Source organism: Phacochoerus africanus, chromosome 9 (genome assembly GCF_016906955.1).
Source record: "Phacochoerus africanus isolate WHEZ1 chromosome 9, ROS_Pafr_v1, whole genome shotgun sequence".
Taxonomy (NCBI): Eukaryota; Metazoa; Chordata; class Mammalia; order Artiodactyla; family Suidae; genus Phacochoerus; species Phacochoerus africanus.
Window position 1 is genome coordinate 80,283,522 of NC_062552.1, and position 20,444 is coordinate 80,303,965.

The window sequence follows — 20,444 nt, forward strand, 5'->3', positions numbered from 1 at the left end:
CATTCCACTTAGTATGTATTCAGTCACATCCTCTATATTAACCAAAACATTATTTTATTTCTGATAAGAGATTGTGAATGGACCTAAACTAATTACGGCCATTTTTTAAATATCTAAAAGTCAATGACTTTTAGTGTCACATCTGATCATAGCGGCATTGTATAGTAGTGTATCTTATCCTTATTGTCTTATAGATCATGAAATTATGAGACTAATGGGAGCCAAGAGTTGAAAGTCTACATATCCAACAGCCATTTTCTATTCATTACAACACCACAAATGAAAACAAACTGCTAAGTTAAGACCTTGCTCTCTTAATTTTCTAAGGATTTTCTCTGAGATCAACAAAACTGTAGCAGCAATTAGAAATTCATAAGCCATAATAGGTTTCTGAAAACAAATAAATATTAAGACATCTAACCACTAACACTCACATTCTTTCCTATAAGAGGACATTCTGGGCTGTCACTCAAAGTCTGTTAGTTGCCACATTAAAATGTTTAAATCATTAAAGTCATTTTGTTAAAAATCCAAACAAGATAGATTATAAGGTAAAAGTGCTGCCTTCACACCCCACTCTCTACCCTGCATTCAGAAGTAACTGCCGACATTTTAAAAAGTATTCTTTAAGAGGTTTCCTGTGAATATTCACATTCATTTGTGCAATGGCACATGCAAAATTCAATTTCATGTGTTTGGTTTTTTTAAGTATATGGAAGTATACGTTCTGCTTGTTTTCTTAACATTGTGTCCTAGAAATCTGTTCATGGTAAGTCATAGATTTGCCATATGATTTTAACTTCTCCTCAGTGTTCTATAATTTATTTATCCATTCCAATATACAGATATTTAGGTTTTCCTTACTTTTTTTGTTATGGCAAACGCTGTTGTAATGAACATCTTTATACATATTTTTTCAAATAAAATACATTCAAAGATATGTGCATTTTTTGTCTTACTACTATCACATCATCCACCAATTCATACACTCAGCAATAACATATGAAGGCACCCATTTTCTTCCATTCTTGACAAAACTATAAATTTCAACTGTGGTAGCAAGCCTCCAAAGATCCTGACCTCCTTGGTATCATGCCTTTGTGATGTCCCTTCCACACCAAATTAGAGCCGGCTTGTGTGTCCAACAGAATAAGGTGAAAATCACCACGTGGTACTTCTGAGGCTTGGTCATAAAAACTTTGTTCTCTTGGACTGCTTCCTCTGAAGAGGCCAGTCGCCACGCCATGAGGACACTCAAGCAAGTTCACAGAGTGGAACCAATGCCTCCCTCCCACCTCAAGCACCAACTGCCAGCCATAGAATTGCATCATCCAGCCCCAGTCATGCCTTCAATGACTGTAACTTCATAAGAACAAGGCCTCGAGGTGGAACTGCCAAGTCACTGCTGAATTCCTAAAGCACCAAAACCATGAGAAAAAAATGATTTTCTTTTTATGGTGAAAAATTAAAAAAAAAAAGAATTAGGGAGTTCTTTATGCTGACAGAAAATAACTCCACTAAGTATTCACATATGAGAAAATCAGCATGCACAGTCATGTGCAAAGCATACTATCATTTGTGTCCAATGATATAAATGTATGAGATACATATATATGTGTGTATATACATATCTTTACCTATATATACATAAATACATGTATATTTTATATACATATAAATATATACCTATATTTGTCTATCTAAATACATATATATATATAAATTATCTCTGCTGTTTAGGAGAGAAATGAATTCCTGCAAGGAGAGAGAAGGCCTAGATAGCTAGAGCTGAACAAATTCAGAGATATTTAAAGATAAATACCAGGGATTGGCTCCATCTGAAGATAAGGGGAAATCAAGACTGGCTCTCAGATTTCTTGTTTGGGTAGGTATTTTAGAAGGCATTCATTTATTTAAAATTTAAATAAATTTTAAATTTATTTAAATTTAAAATATTTATTTATTATTAAATTTTTAAATTTTTTAAATTTAAAATTTAAATAAAACTTAAGTAAAAATTTTAATTTTTATTATTTATTTATTTATTTATTTATTATTTATTGTTATGGCTGCATGTGCAGTATACAGAAGTTCTCAGGTCAGGGCTTGAATACCAAGCCACAGCTGTGACCTATGCCACAGCTGCTGTGACTGTTGGATCTTTTAACCTATGCCACAGCCACGGCAACACCAGATCTGATTTGTATCTGTGACCTACATCACAGTTTGCAGCAATGCTGGATCCTTAACCCGGTGGGTGCAAGCAGGGATTGAACCTCTGTCCTCATGTATACTATGTTGGGTTCTTAACCTGCTGAGCCACAATGGGAACTCCTGATTATAATTTTTAGAAAAAGGTTTTATTTATTTATACTATTTAAGATATCATGACAGTAATGTAGAATAAAATAGTAAACAATGCATCCATTAGATTTTGTCTCATAGCAAGCTACCCCCAACATATAGATTTAAACAATAACTTTTATATTTACTCACAAATTAGGTGGGTTCTTCTTCTGGTCTTGGTCATGTCTGATCTATGCTGGATTTTCTGGTGAGTCTGGAAATTAGATAAACAATGAGCTCACTCATATATCTGGTGGTTTATGGGTTGAAAGCAGCAGCCCTAGCTGACTGTCACCCAAGGAATCTCCACATGGCCTCTCCGCTATGATAGGTTGGAACTTGCTTATACCAATCCTTGAAAACTATTTGTTAAATTATCAAGGATTTTGTTAGGTGGTTGTTAACCTGTTGTTAGCTGGAAATCAACCATGATAGGAATATGTATACCACAGATGCTGGGAAACACTAACAGTCAAGGCCTTCCTTGTGCTCCTCTATCTTCACCCAGAAGCAGTTCTTAAATATTAACCAGCATACTATTGCTTCTCATCCCCTAGAAGACTAGCTTGGGCTTATTCACATGGTGGCTTCAAGATTTCCAGAGTTGCAAAAAGGTCAGCTCGAATGCAAAACAATTTTTTTTTTGCTATTATTTTTTTTGGAAAAAAACAAGACACATGGCCAAGTCCAGAGCTGGTGTAGAACACTACTCAGAAATAAAAAAGAGGGATGGGATTAAGATGGTGGAATAGAAGGACTGGAGCTCAACTTCTCTCCTAAAAACAACAAAATTCTCAACTAAAGGCTGAGCAATCTTCACTCGAATGGACCAGAAACCTTAAAAAAGATATCCTTCTCCAGAAGACAAAGAGGAGGCCACATCAAGAGGTAGGAGGGGCGATTTCACGATATAAACAACCCCATACCTCCCGGGTGGGAAGCCCCACAGACTGGAAACTAACTGGTTCACAGAGACTCACCTACAGGAGTGAGAGTTCTGAGCTCCACATCAAATTCTCACGTGTGAGGATCTGGCACTGGCAGAAAGAGCCCCAGGAGCATCTGGCATTGAAGGCCAGTGGGGCTTGTGTGCAGGAGCTCCACGGGATTGGGGGAAACAGAGACCCCATTCCTGTGAGCCACATGGGAAGTCCTCAGAGACCCCAATCTTAAAAAGTGCACACAGACTTTTATGTACACTGGGTCCCAGGGCAAAGCAAAGTCTCCATAGGAATCTGGGTCAAACCTGACTGCAGTTCTTGGAGGACATCCTGGGAAAACAGGGGTGAATGTGGCTTGTTTTGGGGAAGGACATTGGAAGCAAAGCTCTCCGGAATATTCAGCAGCATGCCTTTCTCTGGAGGGGGCCATTTTGGGAAAATCTGGCCCCACCCATCAGTCAGCACTGAGAAGCCCCAGGGCAAACAACAACCCAGGTGGGATCACAGCCCCACCCATCAGTAAATAGGACACCTAAAGACCCCTCAAGCACATAGCTGCCTCTAGTCCCATCCAGAGACAAAGCCCCACCCACAAGAGGGATTAGAATCGGCTCCACCTACCAGTGGGCAGACATCAGCCCCTCCCATCAAGAAGCCTACAGCAAGCCCCCATACTGACTTCAGCCACAAGGGGGGCACACACCAGAAGTAAGAGAGGCTACAACTCTGTTATCTATAAAAAGGTCACCACACCAAAAACCTATAAAAATGAAAAGACAGAGAACTAGAACTCAGATGAGGGAGAAAGGAAAAACCCCAGAAAATTGTCTAAGCAATGAGGAGATTCTCAGCCTCCAGGAAAAAGACTTTAGACTGTCCATGCTGAAAATGATGCAAGACATTGGAAATAAACTGGAGGCAAAGATGGATAACTTACAGGAAACACTGACCAAAGAGATACAAGATATAAAACTTAAACAAGAAGAGACGCAAAATACAATATCTGAAATAAAAAATTCACTAGAAGCAGCTAACAGCAGAATACAGGAGGCAGAAGAAGGAATAAGCGAGGTGGAGGACAAATTAGTGGAAATTGCAGATGCAAAACAGCAAAGAGAAAAAAGATTGAAAACAAATGAAGAGTGTCTCAGAGAACTCTGGGACAACGTGAAATGTACCAACATCCGTATTATAGGGGTGTCAGAAGGAGAAGAGAGAGAGAAGGGGACAAAAAACATATTCCAGGAGATAATAGCCAAAAACTTCCCTAACATGGGAAAGGAACCACTCACTCAAATCCAGGAAGCACGAGTACCATATAAAATAAACCCAAGGAGGAACACCCCGAGACACATAATAATCAAACTGACCAAAATTAAAAACAAAGAGAAAATCTTGAAAGCAGCTAGGGAAAGAAACAAGTAACATACAAGGGAACCCCAATAAGGTTATTGGCAGATTTTTCAGCAGAAACTCTGCAGGCCAAAAGGGAGTGCCATGATATACTTAACATGATGAAAGGAAAAAACCTCCAACCAAGATTACTTTACCCAGCAAGGCTCTCATTCAGATTTGAAGGAGAAATCAAAACCTTCACAGAGAAGCAAAAGCTAAGAGAATTCAGCAACACTAAACCAGCCTTACGACAAATACTAAAGGAACTTCTCTAGGCAGAAAAGACAAGACAGCAACAGCAAACAAAAATTCCACAAATGACAAGGCTCACCAGTAAAGGTATATATACAGTAAAGATATGAAGTCATTCATGGACAATTATACTACCAAAATCAGAAACCATGAGAAGAGGTGGGTACAAATACAGGACACTGGAGATGAACTTGCAATTAAGAGAACAACAACTTAAAACAATCTCATATACATATAGACTCTTATATCAAAGCTTCAGAATAACTGCAAAGAAAAATCTGCAATTGATACACAAACAAAGAAAATCAACTCAAATACAGCACTAAAGATAGTCATCAAACCACAAGAGGAGAGAACAAGAGAAGAAGGAAGGAAAAAAGAGCAACAAAAACAAATCCAAATCAATTAATAAAATGGCAATAAGAACATACATATCAATAATTTCCTTTAAGTTTAATGGACTAAACGCCCCAACCAAAAGACACAGGCTGGCTGAATGGATACAAAAACAAGACCCATATATACGTTGTCTTCAAGAGACCCACTTCACTTCTAGGGACACATAACAAATTGAAAGTGAGAGGATGGAAGAAAATATTCCATGAAAACGGGGATCAAAAGAAAGCTGGAGTAGCAATACTCATATCAGACAAAATGGACTTTAAAATGAAGAAGATTTTAAGGGACAAAGAAGGTCATTACATAATGATCAAAGGATCAATCCAAAAAGATGATGTAACAATTTTAAATATCTACACACCCAACATAGGTTCACCACAATATATAAGGCTACTGCCAACAACCTTAAAAGGAGAAATTGACAATAACACAATCATAGTGGGGGACTTTAACACCCCACTTACAGCAATGGACAGATCAACCAGAGAGAAAATCAATAAGGAAACACAGACCCTGAATGATGCATTAAACCAGATGGACTTAATAGATATTTATAGGAAATTCCATCCAAAGGCAACAGAATACACATTATTCCCAAGTGCACATGGAACATTCTCTAAGATTGATCATATCCTGGGCTACAAATCCAACCTTGGTACCTTTAAGAAAACTGAAATCACATCAAGCATCTTTTCCGACCACAACACTATACGACCGGAAATCAACAACAGGAACAAAACTTCAAAAAACACAAACAACGTGGCAACTAAACAACCAATGGATCACTGAAGAAATAAAAGAAGAAATTTAAAAATACCTAGAAGCAAATGACAATGAAGATACGACACGCCAAAACCTATGGGATGCAGCAAAAGCCGTTCTAAGAGGAAAGTTTATAGCAACACAAGCCCACCTCAGGAACAAGAAAAAGCCCAAATAAACAAGCTAACTTTACATCAAAAACAACTCAGGAGAGAAGAACAAACAGGAACTAAAGTTAGTAGAAGGAAAGAAATCATAAAGATCAGAGCAGAAATCAATGAAATAGAAACAAAGAAAACCATAGAAAAGATCAAGGAAACGAAAAGCTGGTTCTTTGAAAAGATCAACAAAATTGATAAGCCCTTAGCCAGACTTCTCCAGAAAAAAAGAGAGAGGACTCAAATCAATAAAATTAGAAATTAAAAAGGAGAAGTAATAACGGACATCACAGAACTACAAAGGATCATAAGAGACTACTATATACAACTATATGCCAATAAAATGGAAAACCTAGAAGAAATGGACAAATTCTTAGAGAAGTACAATCTTCCAAGACTAAACCAAGATGAAATAGAAAAGATGAATGGACCCATCACAAGAACTGAAATTGAAACTGGGATTAAAAAACTTCCAACAAACAAAAGTCTAGGACCAGATGGCTTCACAGGCGAATTCTATCAAACATTTAGAGAAGAGCTAACACCTCTCCTTCTGAAACTATTTCAAAAAATTGCAGAGTAAGGGACATTCCCAAACTCATTCTATGAGGCCACCATCACCCTGGTACCAAAACCAGACAAAGACTCCACACAAAAAGAAAACTACACGCCAATCTCACTGATGAACATCGATGCAAAAATCCTCAACAAAATACTAGCAAACTGCATCCAACAATACATTAAAAGGATTGTACATCATGATCAAGTGGATTTATCCCAGGGATGCAGGGGTTCTTCAATATCTGAAAATCCATAAGTCTAATATACCACATTAACAAACTGAAGAATAAAATCCATATGATCCTCTCAATAGATGCAGAAAAAGCCTTTGACAAAATCCAACACCCATTTCTGATAAAAACCCTTCAGAAAGTGGGCATAACGGGAACCTACCTCAACATGATAAAGGCCATATATGACAAACCCACAGTGATCATTCTCAATGGTGAAAAGCTGAAAGAATTCCAGCTGAGATCAGGAACAAGACAAGGATGTCCACTCTCACCACTACTCTTCAACATAGTTTTGGAAGTCCTAGCCACAGCAATCAGAGAAGTAAAAGAAATAAAAGGAATCCAAATTGGAAAGGAAGAAGTAAAACTATGACTATTTGCAGATGACATGATACTATACCTACAGAATCCTAAAGACTCTACCAGAAAACTGTTAGAGCTCATCCACGAATTTGACAAAGTCACAGGATACAAAATTAATACACAGAAATTGATAGCATTTCTATAGACTAACAATGAAAGAGCAGAAAGAGAAATTAGGGAAGCAATCCCGTTTACCACCACATCCAAAAGAATCAAATATCTAGTGGTAAACCTACCTGAAGAGACAAAAGACCGGTACTCTGAAAACTATAAGACACTGATGAAAGAATTCAAAGATGACACAAATAGATGGAAAGATATACCATGCTCATGGATTGGAAGAGTTAATATTATCAAAAGGACTATACTACCTAAGGCAATCTACAGATTCAATGCAATCCCTATCAAATTACCAAGGACATTTTTCACAGAACTTGAACAAAATATTTTAAAGTTTGTTTGGAAGCACAAAAGACCCAGAAGAGCCAAAGACATCCTGAAAAAGAAAAACAGGGCTGGAGGAATCAGGCTCCAGGACTTCAGACTATACTACAAAGCAACAATCATCAAAACCATATGGTACTGGCACAAAGACAGAAATAGAGATCAGGGGAACAGGATAGAAAGCCCAGAATTAAACCCACGCACCTACAGCCAACTCATCTATGACAAAGGAGGCAAGACTATACAATGGAGAAAGGACAGCTTGTTCAATAAGTGGTGCTGGGAAAACTGGACAGCCACATGGAAAAGAATGAAATTAGAACACTCCCTAACACCATACACAAAATAAACTCCAAATGGATTAAAGACCTAGATATAAGACCAGACACTATCAAACTCCTAGAGGAAAACATAGGCAAACACTCTCTGACATAAACGACAGCAACATCTTCTCAGATACACCTATCAGAGTACTGACAATAAAAGAAAATAAACAAATGGGACCTACTCACACTTCAAAGTTTCTGCACAGCAAAGGAAACCCTAAACAACACAAAAAGACAACCCACTGAATGGGAGAAAATCTTTGCAAGTGAATCGACTGACAAGGGACTAATCTCCAAAATTATAAACAACTTCTTGCAGCTCCATACCAAGAAAACAAACAACCCCATCCAAAAATGGGCAGAAGATCTAAACAGACAGTTCTCCAAAGAAGACATACAGATGGCCACAAAACACATGAAAAGATGTTCAACAGCACTCATATTAGAGAGATGCAAATCAAAACCACTCTGAGGTACCACCTTACACCAGCCAGAACGGCCATCACCCAAATGTCTACAAACAAGAAGTGCTGGAGAGGGTGTGGAGAAAAAGAACCTTATTACACTATTGGTGGCATTGTAAATTGGTGCAACCACCATGGAAAACAGTATGGAGATGCCTCAGAAAACTAAAATAGAAGTACCATTTGATCTAGCAATCCCACTCCTGGGCATCTATCCAGAGAAAACTATGACCTGCAAGACACATGTACTCCAATGTTCATTGCAGCACTATTTACAATAGCCAAGACATGGATACAACATAAATGTCCATCGACAGAGGAGTGGATCCAGAAGATGTGGTACATATACACAATGGAATATTACTCAGCCATTTAAACGAACAAAATACCGCATTTTTAGCAACATGGATGGACCTAGAAATTATCATGCTAAGTGAAGTTGGCCATACAATGAGATACCAACATCAAGTGCTTTCACTGACATGTGGAATCTGAAAAAGGACAGACTGAACTTCTTTGCAGAACAGATGCTGACCCACAGACATTGAAAAACTTATGGTCTCCAGAGAAGACAGTTTGGGGGGTGGGGGGATGTGCTTGGGCTGTGGGATGGAAATCCTGTGGAACTGGATTGTTATGATCATTATACAACTACAGATGTGATAAATTCATTTGAATAATAAAAAAAGAAATAAAAAAGAGCACACTATTGATTCATTTAATAATTTGAATGAATCTCAAAGGCATTATGGTTGGGTAAAAATGATGAAATATGTTGTATGATCCCATTTACATGACAGTCTCAAAAGGTCAAAGCTCCACTGCATTTCTCAAACAAAAAGTCATCAACTTAATGGCCGCTTTATTATATCAATTATTCACTGAACAAATAATATTATTTGAGCATGTATCATTTGCTAGTTACTATGCCAGGTACTGGAGATGAAAAATGTCTTGGAGACTCAGTTCTCTTGCTGCAGAGAGTCTACTCTCTTGGGGTGGAGAGGAGGAAAGGAGGAAGAAACACCAACATGTAAACTAACAAAAAATTTTTTTAAATTGTAATTAGTATTAGGAAAAGCGAAAATAATGTCATGAAATAAAAAAAAATAAATAATAGGAGTATGGGGAGAGGGAAGGGTGCTTAGAAAAAAATTCTCTGTGTAATGGCATTTCATCCAATACTTGAAAATGAGAATATAACCTGTGAAGAAAAAATTATTCAGACAGAGGAGGGAGCAAGTGATGTTCTCTGAAGTTGAAAGGGGCGGTGTGTTCCAGGAAATGAAAGCAGGAGTTTTGTAACAGCCAAGAGGAGAAGAGATGAGATGACAAGGACTCAGTAAGTTGATTAGATTTTATTTCTAGACCAATGGAACATATTCACCATTTTCAAGTTGCTTGTGAAGATTAATAAAAGGAAAACATTTAAAATGGAGTTGGGAGGTCGTGAAGGGGGAGCACTCATGCACTGCCACTCATTGTGGTCTGCAGTCCCAAAACACAAAGAGAATTTACTTTGCATCTCCAACAGGAATATACCACTTCACTACCCCAGTAGGAGGGAGAAGGATTTTCTCTTTGCCTAGAAATAGCCCCGGCCAATGAGAAATTATCACCATTCTAAAATCTCACTTTCTTCCAACAGACTTTTGTTCAAGGCACCTCCCAACTTCCTCCTTTCTTTTTCTATAAAGTAACATTCCCCTCCTTTGTTTGCCAGACTTGCTTATGGTTATACCATAGCTTGTATATCCTGAATTGCAGTATCTTTGCTATTCCATTTTGCTGGTAAATTACTACCTGTTTTATTTTAAAGGTCAGCATAATGTAATATGATTTTATTTTATTTAAAGTTTACTGGAGGAATAGACTGGAAAAGTCAAAGGTACAAGGTAGAGACTATGAGAATGCCTTGAAACACTTAAAGAGAAAGGCACAATGAAGGTTTAGGTGGAGTGTTAAATGGAAATCATTTGATAAAAGATTTGATAATAATTTGATAAATTGGGAATATTTTGGAGGAACTCAAAGCAGGATTAGTAAAAGAAGTGAGGAAAAGGAAGGAGCTAAGTTCTGGCTGGAATCACTGGGTCAAGAGAAATGCCATTAGCTGAGATGGGGCAAAGTAAAAGAGTATGTTTTGAAAAGAACTGAAATATCTGTGAAATATTAATGAGGGAGATGTCAAGAAAAAACATGGTCTTTCAGTAGAGAATTCAGATCACCCTGGGTTTCTTTATTTGGCTCACCAAGTATCTGGGGCATACATTCTGTCTCAGCATTAACGTTTTCACCTTGTCACCTGCTCTTGTCCGTAGACCTTCTCAGTCCCACTGCTCTGAGACATCTAACCAACACCCAAGAATGCTAAGGAGTTCTACCCAGTTATGCCCAACTTACTTTCTGATTGCAATGTCTGTTTAAGTACTGACCAGTGACAATTAAAATGCTGCTATTTAGAGGGGGCAGCATATTACATGGTATGAAGTTTGAAAAACTTTATCATAAACATTTCCTTGAAAAGAAAGAAGCAATGGATTAGAATAAACAAAATTCTAGCTCTCTTAGGCCCAGTGCCAGATCAACATTTCTTTTGATGTGGTTTCCTTCAGGCTCTGAGCAAATGGACTAATTCTTATGAGCATGGTCACTTTAAATAAGGGAAAAGAAGGCACAGAGAGGGAGGCAGATTATTAAACGAGTGTAAATGCTGTTGCACGCTTCTAGGTCACTACATTTCCCTCTTGTGATGTATAACTCACTTTCAAGTATAGGCAAGCCACTTAAATGTTTTCACCATCTTGTTTTTGAGAAAAACAACCCAAAGTGTGTTAATAACTCCCACAGCTAGACGACTTCACTTAAAAGAACATTTTTAATTGGCTATTGCAATCTGTGGGACTGGTTACCTGAGATTTGGGGTCATGTGGTATGGTATTTAAATATTTGTTTTTATGGGCTCTTGTGACTCAATCTTTTTTTAAAAAACAGTGGTTTTTGGAAGTTTCTTTTCTTCAACCTATAATTGCTCCCCTAAGATTTGTCTCAAAACTGGTATGTGGAATTTTTTCATTACATCAAGTAAAACATGAAATGTTATCATTCAGAGAGTTGTAGGGATTTGGGGTTAAAGTTATCATAGAATTCATGCGACTTTGATTCCTGAGCATGAGAACTTGGTATTTGTATATGAGATTCTAAAGTCTGAAATATAACATTAAAGTATGTCTAATTATTATCATTGCTAACATTTTGGTGGGCTGAAGCACCAAGGCAAAGGTAAGCATATTGATACATCATTCTGAAAGAATACATGTGATGATGGAGAAGAGAATGGGGTATAAAATCATCACCTTAATGACCAGGTAGACTTCCTCAGATATATGTTCTTAGGATCATAATTAAGCAATAAATGGTTAAATGTGTTTTTTGAGTGCGTAAAACCTAGTTGATCAGTTTTTCCCTTTGATGCTAAATTTACTGCTATGTTTTAGCTTCTTCTCCTGTAAAGTTAGGATAATAACAGTACTTCCTTTGTAGCACTGTTGTAAGGATAAACGAGAACGGGCAAAGTGTTTACACACTGCTTTGTATCAGCTGACTAAGAAAAAGAAAATATGGGCTATTTTAGTTATGACTGGAAGAAGTTCTTTTCTCTCAGTATTTTATTTTATTTTTTTAATTTTTAAAAATTTTTTTGCCTTTTTGCTATTTCTTGGGCTGCTCCCGTGGCATATGGAGTTCCCAGGCTAGGGGGTCTAATCGGAGCTGTAGCCAGCCTACGCCAGAGCCACAGCAACGCAGGATCCGAGCCGCGTCTGCGACCTACACCACAGCTCATGGCAATGCCGGATCGTTAACCCACTGAGCAAGGGCAGGGACTGAACCCGCAACCTCATGGTTCCTAGTTGGATTCGTTAACCACTGCGCCACGACGGGAACTCCTCTCTCAGTATTTTATAAATATAGAACGCTGTAATTTTATCTTTTCACTTCTTGAAGACTTTTTCTAGGCTTCTATTTTTTTTTGTACTCACTTGAATAATACTTAGATAATTATTTGTTACATCTCAATGGAGGAACTAAATCAAGTCCTTCATATTCAAGAGCCTTTATCTACTTTGATTAATTATCTACATAGAGACAAGGAGCCAATTTCCTCATATAAATATGGTTATCTTCATTGTCAAGCTATCTTCTTTCTCTTCCATGTTTTTGACACTTTTCATAGCTCACATCTCTATAACTGTCACAAAAACCTTAAAATGACTGTGTTTGTGAATCTGAACTGAGCAACCTAGAATTTTACCCAAAGGAAAAGCTTGCATGACTTGACTTCTTACCTTGTAAACTTCACTTCTCTCTTTCTATTTGATTGGAATGCTTTGGCTAAAACTCCTGGCTCATAAAAATCAATTTCTGGGTCCAAAAAGTACCACTTATGAATTTCACATTTATTTTTAAATGGAAGAGTTGTTCCATGTGTAGTTTATTTTTATCTTATGTAGAGATCTGCAGTTTGCTTGCTTTCCAAACTCAGTGACCAAGGAGAGATTATCCCTAGGGATTCTGATGTCTAAGAGAGGGGCACTATTTGTAAACTTGAAGTAGATTCTATAATGAAACATCAAAGAATGCCCTCCTCTTTTTCACAGCAATAACCACCGGGAACATAATTCTAGCTTTGATTTACTCTACTTTCTTTCTTTTACAGGTGAGCTCTAAAGACCTCTAAAAACTGGAATTAACTATAGGTATATACAGAGAGAAAAGTAAAGAACACTACTTGGCTTCTTTTCAGTACTTAGTTTCTTTTTCATCAGATTTCCATTTCATCGTTTCAATAAATTATAGGTTTATTATAGAAATATTAATTTATTCTAATACTTTATTTTAATCTTATCTTTTTGTCTTTTAAAATATCATGGATTGTTAACCTGCTCAGAAGCAGATATTTTCCTACTCAGATTGGCTTCACCTGCATGGAGGTAAAGTTTTATGAGATGATTTTTAATTATAACAGCATGCTAACACAGCTAATATTTATTTTTGACTTTACAGTTTATGAGGCTATTTTAAATGTATGCTATAACAAATAAGGAATCAAAAAGCTCAGAGAATTGTGATGAATTGCATGAGGACATGATTCCTATATGTTTTGGTCATCATCTCTAGGCCTACAGAATGCTTGGCACATATTATAGTAGGTGCTCAATTAGTTGAAATGAATGAACAAAAACCTTAGCACAGAGAGTAAGTAATGAAGTCATGAATTAAGCCCTGATCTTCTGATCTCAAAGTGTATGCTCTTTTTATGGCATCCTGTGTAAATTTTTACTCTCTGACCACATAACTGTGAATAGGAATATGATTACATCTTAAAATGGAAAAAAAAAACTTTTATAATGACTTTAGATAAATTCTACCTGTACTTTTAGAAAAAAGTCAATTTAGTAAAAATAATTGTAGGCAAATGCAATAATTTAAAACCAGAAAACTTTGGTTTAATGCACCAACACTTAGCAAGCACTTGTAGGCCTTATACACATAGATACAGTACTAAGGATATTTTAAAAGGCACAAGAGTCTATGAAATAATACAAACAAGTAATTAGTAATTTTTATTATTTTTATATTTTCTCAATATGTGAAAGTCTTGCCTTGAATAAATAATACAGTTCAACTAGATGTCACTGAGGCTGACTACAGATACACAGAAAGTTCTTCTCAGTTTTCTGATATCTGGTCATGAGCTTCCTTTCAAGGGTTCTTTCTGGAAATCACAGGTCATTTCAATTTACACATTTATATAAAATATATAAATTACTTCTCAAATTCTGTACAGTGTACATATGGAAATACTTATTTTGGAAAGCAATTCTATTCTTTCTAGAAAATAAAAAAAGACTAGGCTTACAATATGCCCTCATTTTAAGGCCGAAATTATACCTTCCTAAAATGTCGACTTGTTTAAGCCTATGAGGCAGAATACAGTAAAGCCATGTCAATTCCATAATAAAGTTAAAAGCTAAATTTCCATACATTTAACTTCTACTATAGAAGTCAAAATTATACTGATGTTTTTTAAGAGAATGCTTATTGCACATGATTGTTATTCCTTTTGTCTTATGTAGATCTCCTCAAAGCTTGCTTCTCTTTTCTTTAGTTGTTGCTGAAATATGGTCTGCTTTGTGAGGCTTTTTCTGACTACTTGGTTAGTTCATATTCCTTTGTGCTGCTTTATTTTCTCCACTGCACTTATAACTAACTGACATAACATAAATTTTATTTTAATTCCCTCTTCCAGCCCCAACACCCCCTTAGGATGTAACTATAGAAAGGTGGAACATATTTGTCTTTATTTTTTTTTTCCTCTATTCCTTGTCTCCAAGACATGTACTCTGCATGGTGCAGACCAGGCAACCTTATATTGTTTGTTGAATGAATTAATTTTATCAATTATGCTATTCAGTTGACTTTGAAAAAATACTTTTGTGATTGTGATATTAACCTCATTAGGGAAAGAAGAGGTTATAAATTCATCAGCAAAGATAAATAGTAAGATTCAAATTTAATTAGGAAATTTATTATGATAATTAAATCTGCATTCAGAATCATCTGTGAAGAGCAGGTAGCTAGTCAGATTAAACAGTACTGAAGTCAACTGCTGCAAAAGGGAAATCACATGGAGAAAAGTAAAGAGGGAAAAAAATGTCTGCTTCTGAGGTTCTAGGAAGATACTTTGACAGATAAATTGTATCACTCACTTTTGTGAAATTCATTTTTTTAATATAGTAAAGTGAAGGCAATTTGTCAATCACACTAGTTTAATTTATAACATATTAATGTTTCTCTCATTATTACTGCAGATTATATCAAATGCATGGCCACATTTCACCTATTTCTCTGACGTCATTATCACAGTAACTGGGCTAATTTCCATCTCTTTACACTTCACCTAAACTTCCTCTCCTTTCAAGAAGAATCTTACATAAAAGGCATCAGGCTCCTTTTCTGAATTAGTAATCTGAATGTGTAAGTATGGTACATGGAATTTTTAAAGTGCTTTTGAGATTCAGCACACTTCTTGTATGTTATTCTTGTATGTTAGAATACAGGGTCAAATCGACTTTTCTCTTGCTTCCATATTGCCTTACCTATTAGCTGGCTAAACATACTATCTCTATCTTTCTATCTAGTCAATCCATAAATGCAAAAGAACAATTCTTATAATTATGCAAGTAACTCAAAGGAAAAAGGAGTTCCTAATTATGTGAATAATTACTCTCTTATAGCCTCACTATATTATTTTGATAGTTATTGGAACTGAAGGAGTGACTTGATTTGCAAAATGGTGAAGGGCTTCTCCTTATTCATTTTAATTATTTTTCTTCCCTATAGATAACTTCAGCAGCCCAGGTTCTGTTAATGGATGGAGCAACAAGTCAGTGGTACTGAATTCATTTGTTGGGCCTGTCTAGCTCTCAGGAACTGCAAACTCTTCCTTTTCTTAATCTTCTCTGTGTTTTATGGAGCTGCGTCTTGGGAAACATCCTTATCATCCTCATAAGTGATCACAGACTCTCGACTGCACTCCCCAATTTACTTTCTTATCAGCAACTCTCTCCTCATCGACGTGTGTCAGGACTACCTTTGCCACTCCCAAGAATGATTGCAGACTTCCTCAGCGAACATAAGACCATCACCTTCCAGGGATGCATGGTCACAAATCTTTTTCTTGCATGTTTTCGGGGCAGTGAGATGGTGCTTATTGTTGCCATGGCCTATGACAGATACATTGCGATTTGCAAACCTCTGCATTACATGACTATCATGAGCCGGAAGGTGTGTGCTATTTCTGGTGGGGGTTTCTTGGGCCATTGGCATTTACACTCATCCAGCCATCTAGCATTCACGGTTGACCTTCCTTTCTGTGGACCCAAACAAGGTGGACAATTTCTTTTGTGACCTTCCCCTCGTGATCAAGCTTGCCTGCTTAGACACCTATGTTTTAGAGATCCTTGTGCTCATAAAACAGTGGCCTGCTCTCACTTATCTGTTTTCCTCCTTTTGCTCATTTCTTACACTGTCATCCTCGCCACTGTCCACCGCCAGTCCCCTGGTGGGACATCCAAGGCCCTTTCCACTCTCTCTGCCCACATCACTGTTGTGGTTTTGTTCTTTGGCCCATTAATCTTTATCTATATTTGGCCCTTTGAAAGCTTCCCAATTGACAAATTTATCTCTGTGTTTTTTACTGTCTTCACTCCCTTCCTTAACCCTATGATTTACACACTGAGGAATAAAGATGTAAAGGAAGCCATGAAGAAGCTGAGGAAGCAGCATGTGGGTTCCAAGGAAGTCTTTTAGACAACTGTGAAGAAGTAACACAAGTCCTTTCTTCTTGTTGTTTGCAACGTATGCATATAATTGTTCTGACTGTGTTTCTATCACAGTTAGTCTTTCACGATTATAGGCCTGAATCTGGTGCTGTTGGTAAATGCAGTGCAGGATCTCATATTATGCTATCTGTCCTGATATTCTGTGGCTCAGTCATCTTCTCTAAAACAGCAACTATATATATTAAAAGTCCCAAATATTTTTTTCCTATATATAGTTTAAAAAAATCTTGTGGCATTTTAAAGTCATTTCTATATTAAGGCAGATTAGTTAACGCATATAATTTATTGAGGTAACAAAGAAAGAAATTTAGCATTAAAAACAGAATGTGGGAAGTTCCTCTTGTGGCTCAGTGGTAAGGAGTCTGACTAGTATACATGAGGATGCAGGTTTGATTCCTGGCTCACCCTGGCTAAGGATCTGGCATTGCAGTGCACTATGGTGTATGTTGCAGATGGCTTGGATCCCATGTTGCTGTGGCTCAGATTTGACCCCTAGCCTAAAAAACTTCCATATGACACAGGTGTGGCCCTAAAAAAAGCAAAAAAAAAAAAAAAGAAAAACAAAACAGAATCTGCTGACATGATATGCTGAATGAAGACTTCTCTACTTTTATAAATTATAGTTCATAATTATTTCAGCTAATAACTTGATTTGTATAAATAGCTGCAAGTATTCCACACTCACAAATAAGGCATTAGTGTTTATAAAATTTTTTATTTATTATTTATGTTAAATTTTAAATAGCCAAAATACTATAATATCAATGATAGGACTGAGTTTTGCTGCTCTGATTGAAACAAATTCCATGTCAGCAATATAACCAAGTCCGTAGTTCAAATTACAAGAATACTCCTAATATTTTCTGGGAGAAATGCCATATCACTTTACACACTGTATCACTGATAATAAACCTGCCATTAGTTGAAAATGACTACAGGATATCTGAATAGTTATTGACTTTGTTTAGCTAAGTATGAGAGTTTATTTCAAGTAGCCACACAAAGCACAGATATTAGTAATTAGAAAACATATCCCCTACTTATTTTCTTTAAAACTTTGAGGGAAACTTCAGAAGCATCCCACCAAATCAGGGAATGAATAGGAGAAGGAATGAGCATATGTGATTCAGTTCCTTAACAGTCACAGATCAGTCCCTGCCATCACGTATCACTGTGTATTCATGCTGGGAGGAATGTATTCTGTTTGTGTTAGCTTTCAATTCAAACTTGTGGTTTTTGTACTGAAGATGTAATTGTGTTTTTGCTTTTTCTTAAAATAGATTGTAATTCCCTAAGACAGCCTTTGTTCCATTTCTTACTATATTGGTCAGTGTACTTAGAGTTTAACATGCAAGAACATGCAGTAAGTGCCATAAAGAGGATATATAATTCAAAGCATTGATTTCCAGGTAAGTTCTACTGTTGTTTTATACAAAAGTGGTATCTGGAGTCATGGAGTCGGGAGCTAGTGGAAAAGTAGACTGTCCATATCTAAGTCTCAGATTTTTATGAGACATTGTACTTTGTAGCAATCTGCTCTTGTTATCATATTTAATTGTGCACGTGTAAGGTTACTTGATCAGATATCACTTTAGTAAACTGATATTGACTTAAAACATCCTATAAGGCTATGATTAAAATGAACAATGACAAGTATTACAAAAGAGGCAAAAGCCAGAGTTTCACATTCCAGAAAATTTTTCAAACCAATTTAGCTGTTAAAAAGTTCATTAACAATTATGCAATGAAGCCAAGTAAAGGATATTTGGATATTACAATGGATGTTATACACATTGTGATGTTGATAATTAAGTGTGGGAATGTTCAGCTTTGTTCAATTCAAAGCATCCCAATGTATTTCAGCAATTTCAAACTTAACATATCTCACTTCTCAATTCTCAGTTATGCTGACTTCTGGGCCAATGAATTTTGACTTTATCTGGTAAGAGTATTAATACACCTTGAGAAAGACTGTATGCAGACATGAATATATAGATAAATAAGAGGGGAAATCACTGACACAAATTATAACAGTGCCTTTCCCAACATTGTTCAGGTGAGTGTTTCCCTATCAGGTTATCAGACTGTAATGATCTTATATGTATCAATCATGTAACCCAAACTTTAAATTTTTAACATAAATTCACCAAAACCATTACTGATATCTGGCTTCTATTCCAAGAACAATGCTGTGACTCTTTGATATGACAATTATATTTTCAATGTAATTTGACAAATTACCCCAATTTTCTTGCAATTATTAACAAGTTTGGGCCTAAACATAAACTGGGGCAACTCATTACATTAATGTCAGTTATGGAACTTTCTGGTGGTTGGCCAGCTAAAAGCCCTCTCCTGGTTATGCCATTCTGCAACTCTAATAAAGAGTAAGTCCTTTTTTTTTAAAATATAAAACCTCTATGATTCTCTGTTTCCTTAACACACAGTCATTTATATGAGAACAAGCAAAAAGAATGATCTAATTAAGGTTACTCAGAAATGCAAGACTGGTTTGACATTTGATTATTAGTCAATATAATTTACTCTGTTAAAAAGATACAAGAAAAGAAACATATGATTGTTTCAAGATATGAAAAAAATTTCAATAACAGTTAATAATCATTGCTGGGAAAAAACTTTCATAAACTAAGAATAGAAAAAAATGTCTAGGACAAAATATTTAATAGTACCTGTAAATAACACTGCTATCTACTCCAGTAAACTGAAATGCTAACCCAGAAGGCGAAAACAATGTTTTTTTTTTTTTTTTTTTAAGTATAAAAATGAAGTAGATGGAGGTGGGATTCATAGCAAATTCAATTCAGATAAACTTCAGATGTAAACTGAGTATTTAGTAAAGAACTCAACCTAAAATATTTAAAAACAAACCCTGAAATTATTCACCTGACCCACTAGTAACTTCTCTGACTGACTGAACAAAGACCACTATTTTTGTAGAAAGAAAAAAAAGTCCTGCACTCAGAACTGTAAAATTTATACTGTCTGCCATTCAATCAAAGATTACTAGATATGTAAAGAAGCACAAAAACATGAATCATAATCAGAATTTTAAATCAACAGAAATAGGTTTAGAAATTACCTAGACATTGGAATTAGAAGAAAATAACTTTAAAAGTGCTAGTATAAATATGCAAAGGATATAAAGAAAAACATGAACATAACAGTGAGATATGAAATATGTTTAACAAAACAACATTTCTAGAGAAAAATATAATTATGGATGAATTATTAGTAGAGATTAGTAATGGCATATTTGGGCAAATCAGACAGCATGAAATAAATGATCAGTAAAATGGAAGGTATAACAAGAGAAAAATCTCAAACAGATGTACAGAGACAAAAATACAAATGAAAAAACTGAGGAGAGTTGCAGT

General features: G+C 36.1%; 1 protein-coding gene across 1 annotated transcript; it reads left to right on the top strand.

The window, feature by feature from the left end:
- The first annotated feature begins 16,315 nt into the window (after nucleotides 1–16,315).
- Nucleotides 16,316–17,017, top strand: LOC125136689 (olfactory receptor 4K1-like). The gene is made up of 2 exons (XM_047797500.1): nucleotides 16,316–16,595; nucleotides 16,686–17,017. The coding sequence occupies exons 1-2, from the start codon at nucleotides 16,316–16,318 to the stop codon at nucleotides 17,015–17,017; spliced, it is 612 nt and encodes a 203-aa protein (XP_047653456.1).
- The last annotated feature ends 3,427 nt before the right edge of the window (nucleotides 17,018–20,444 follow it).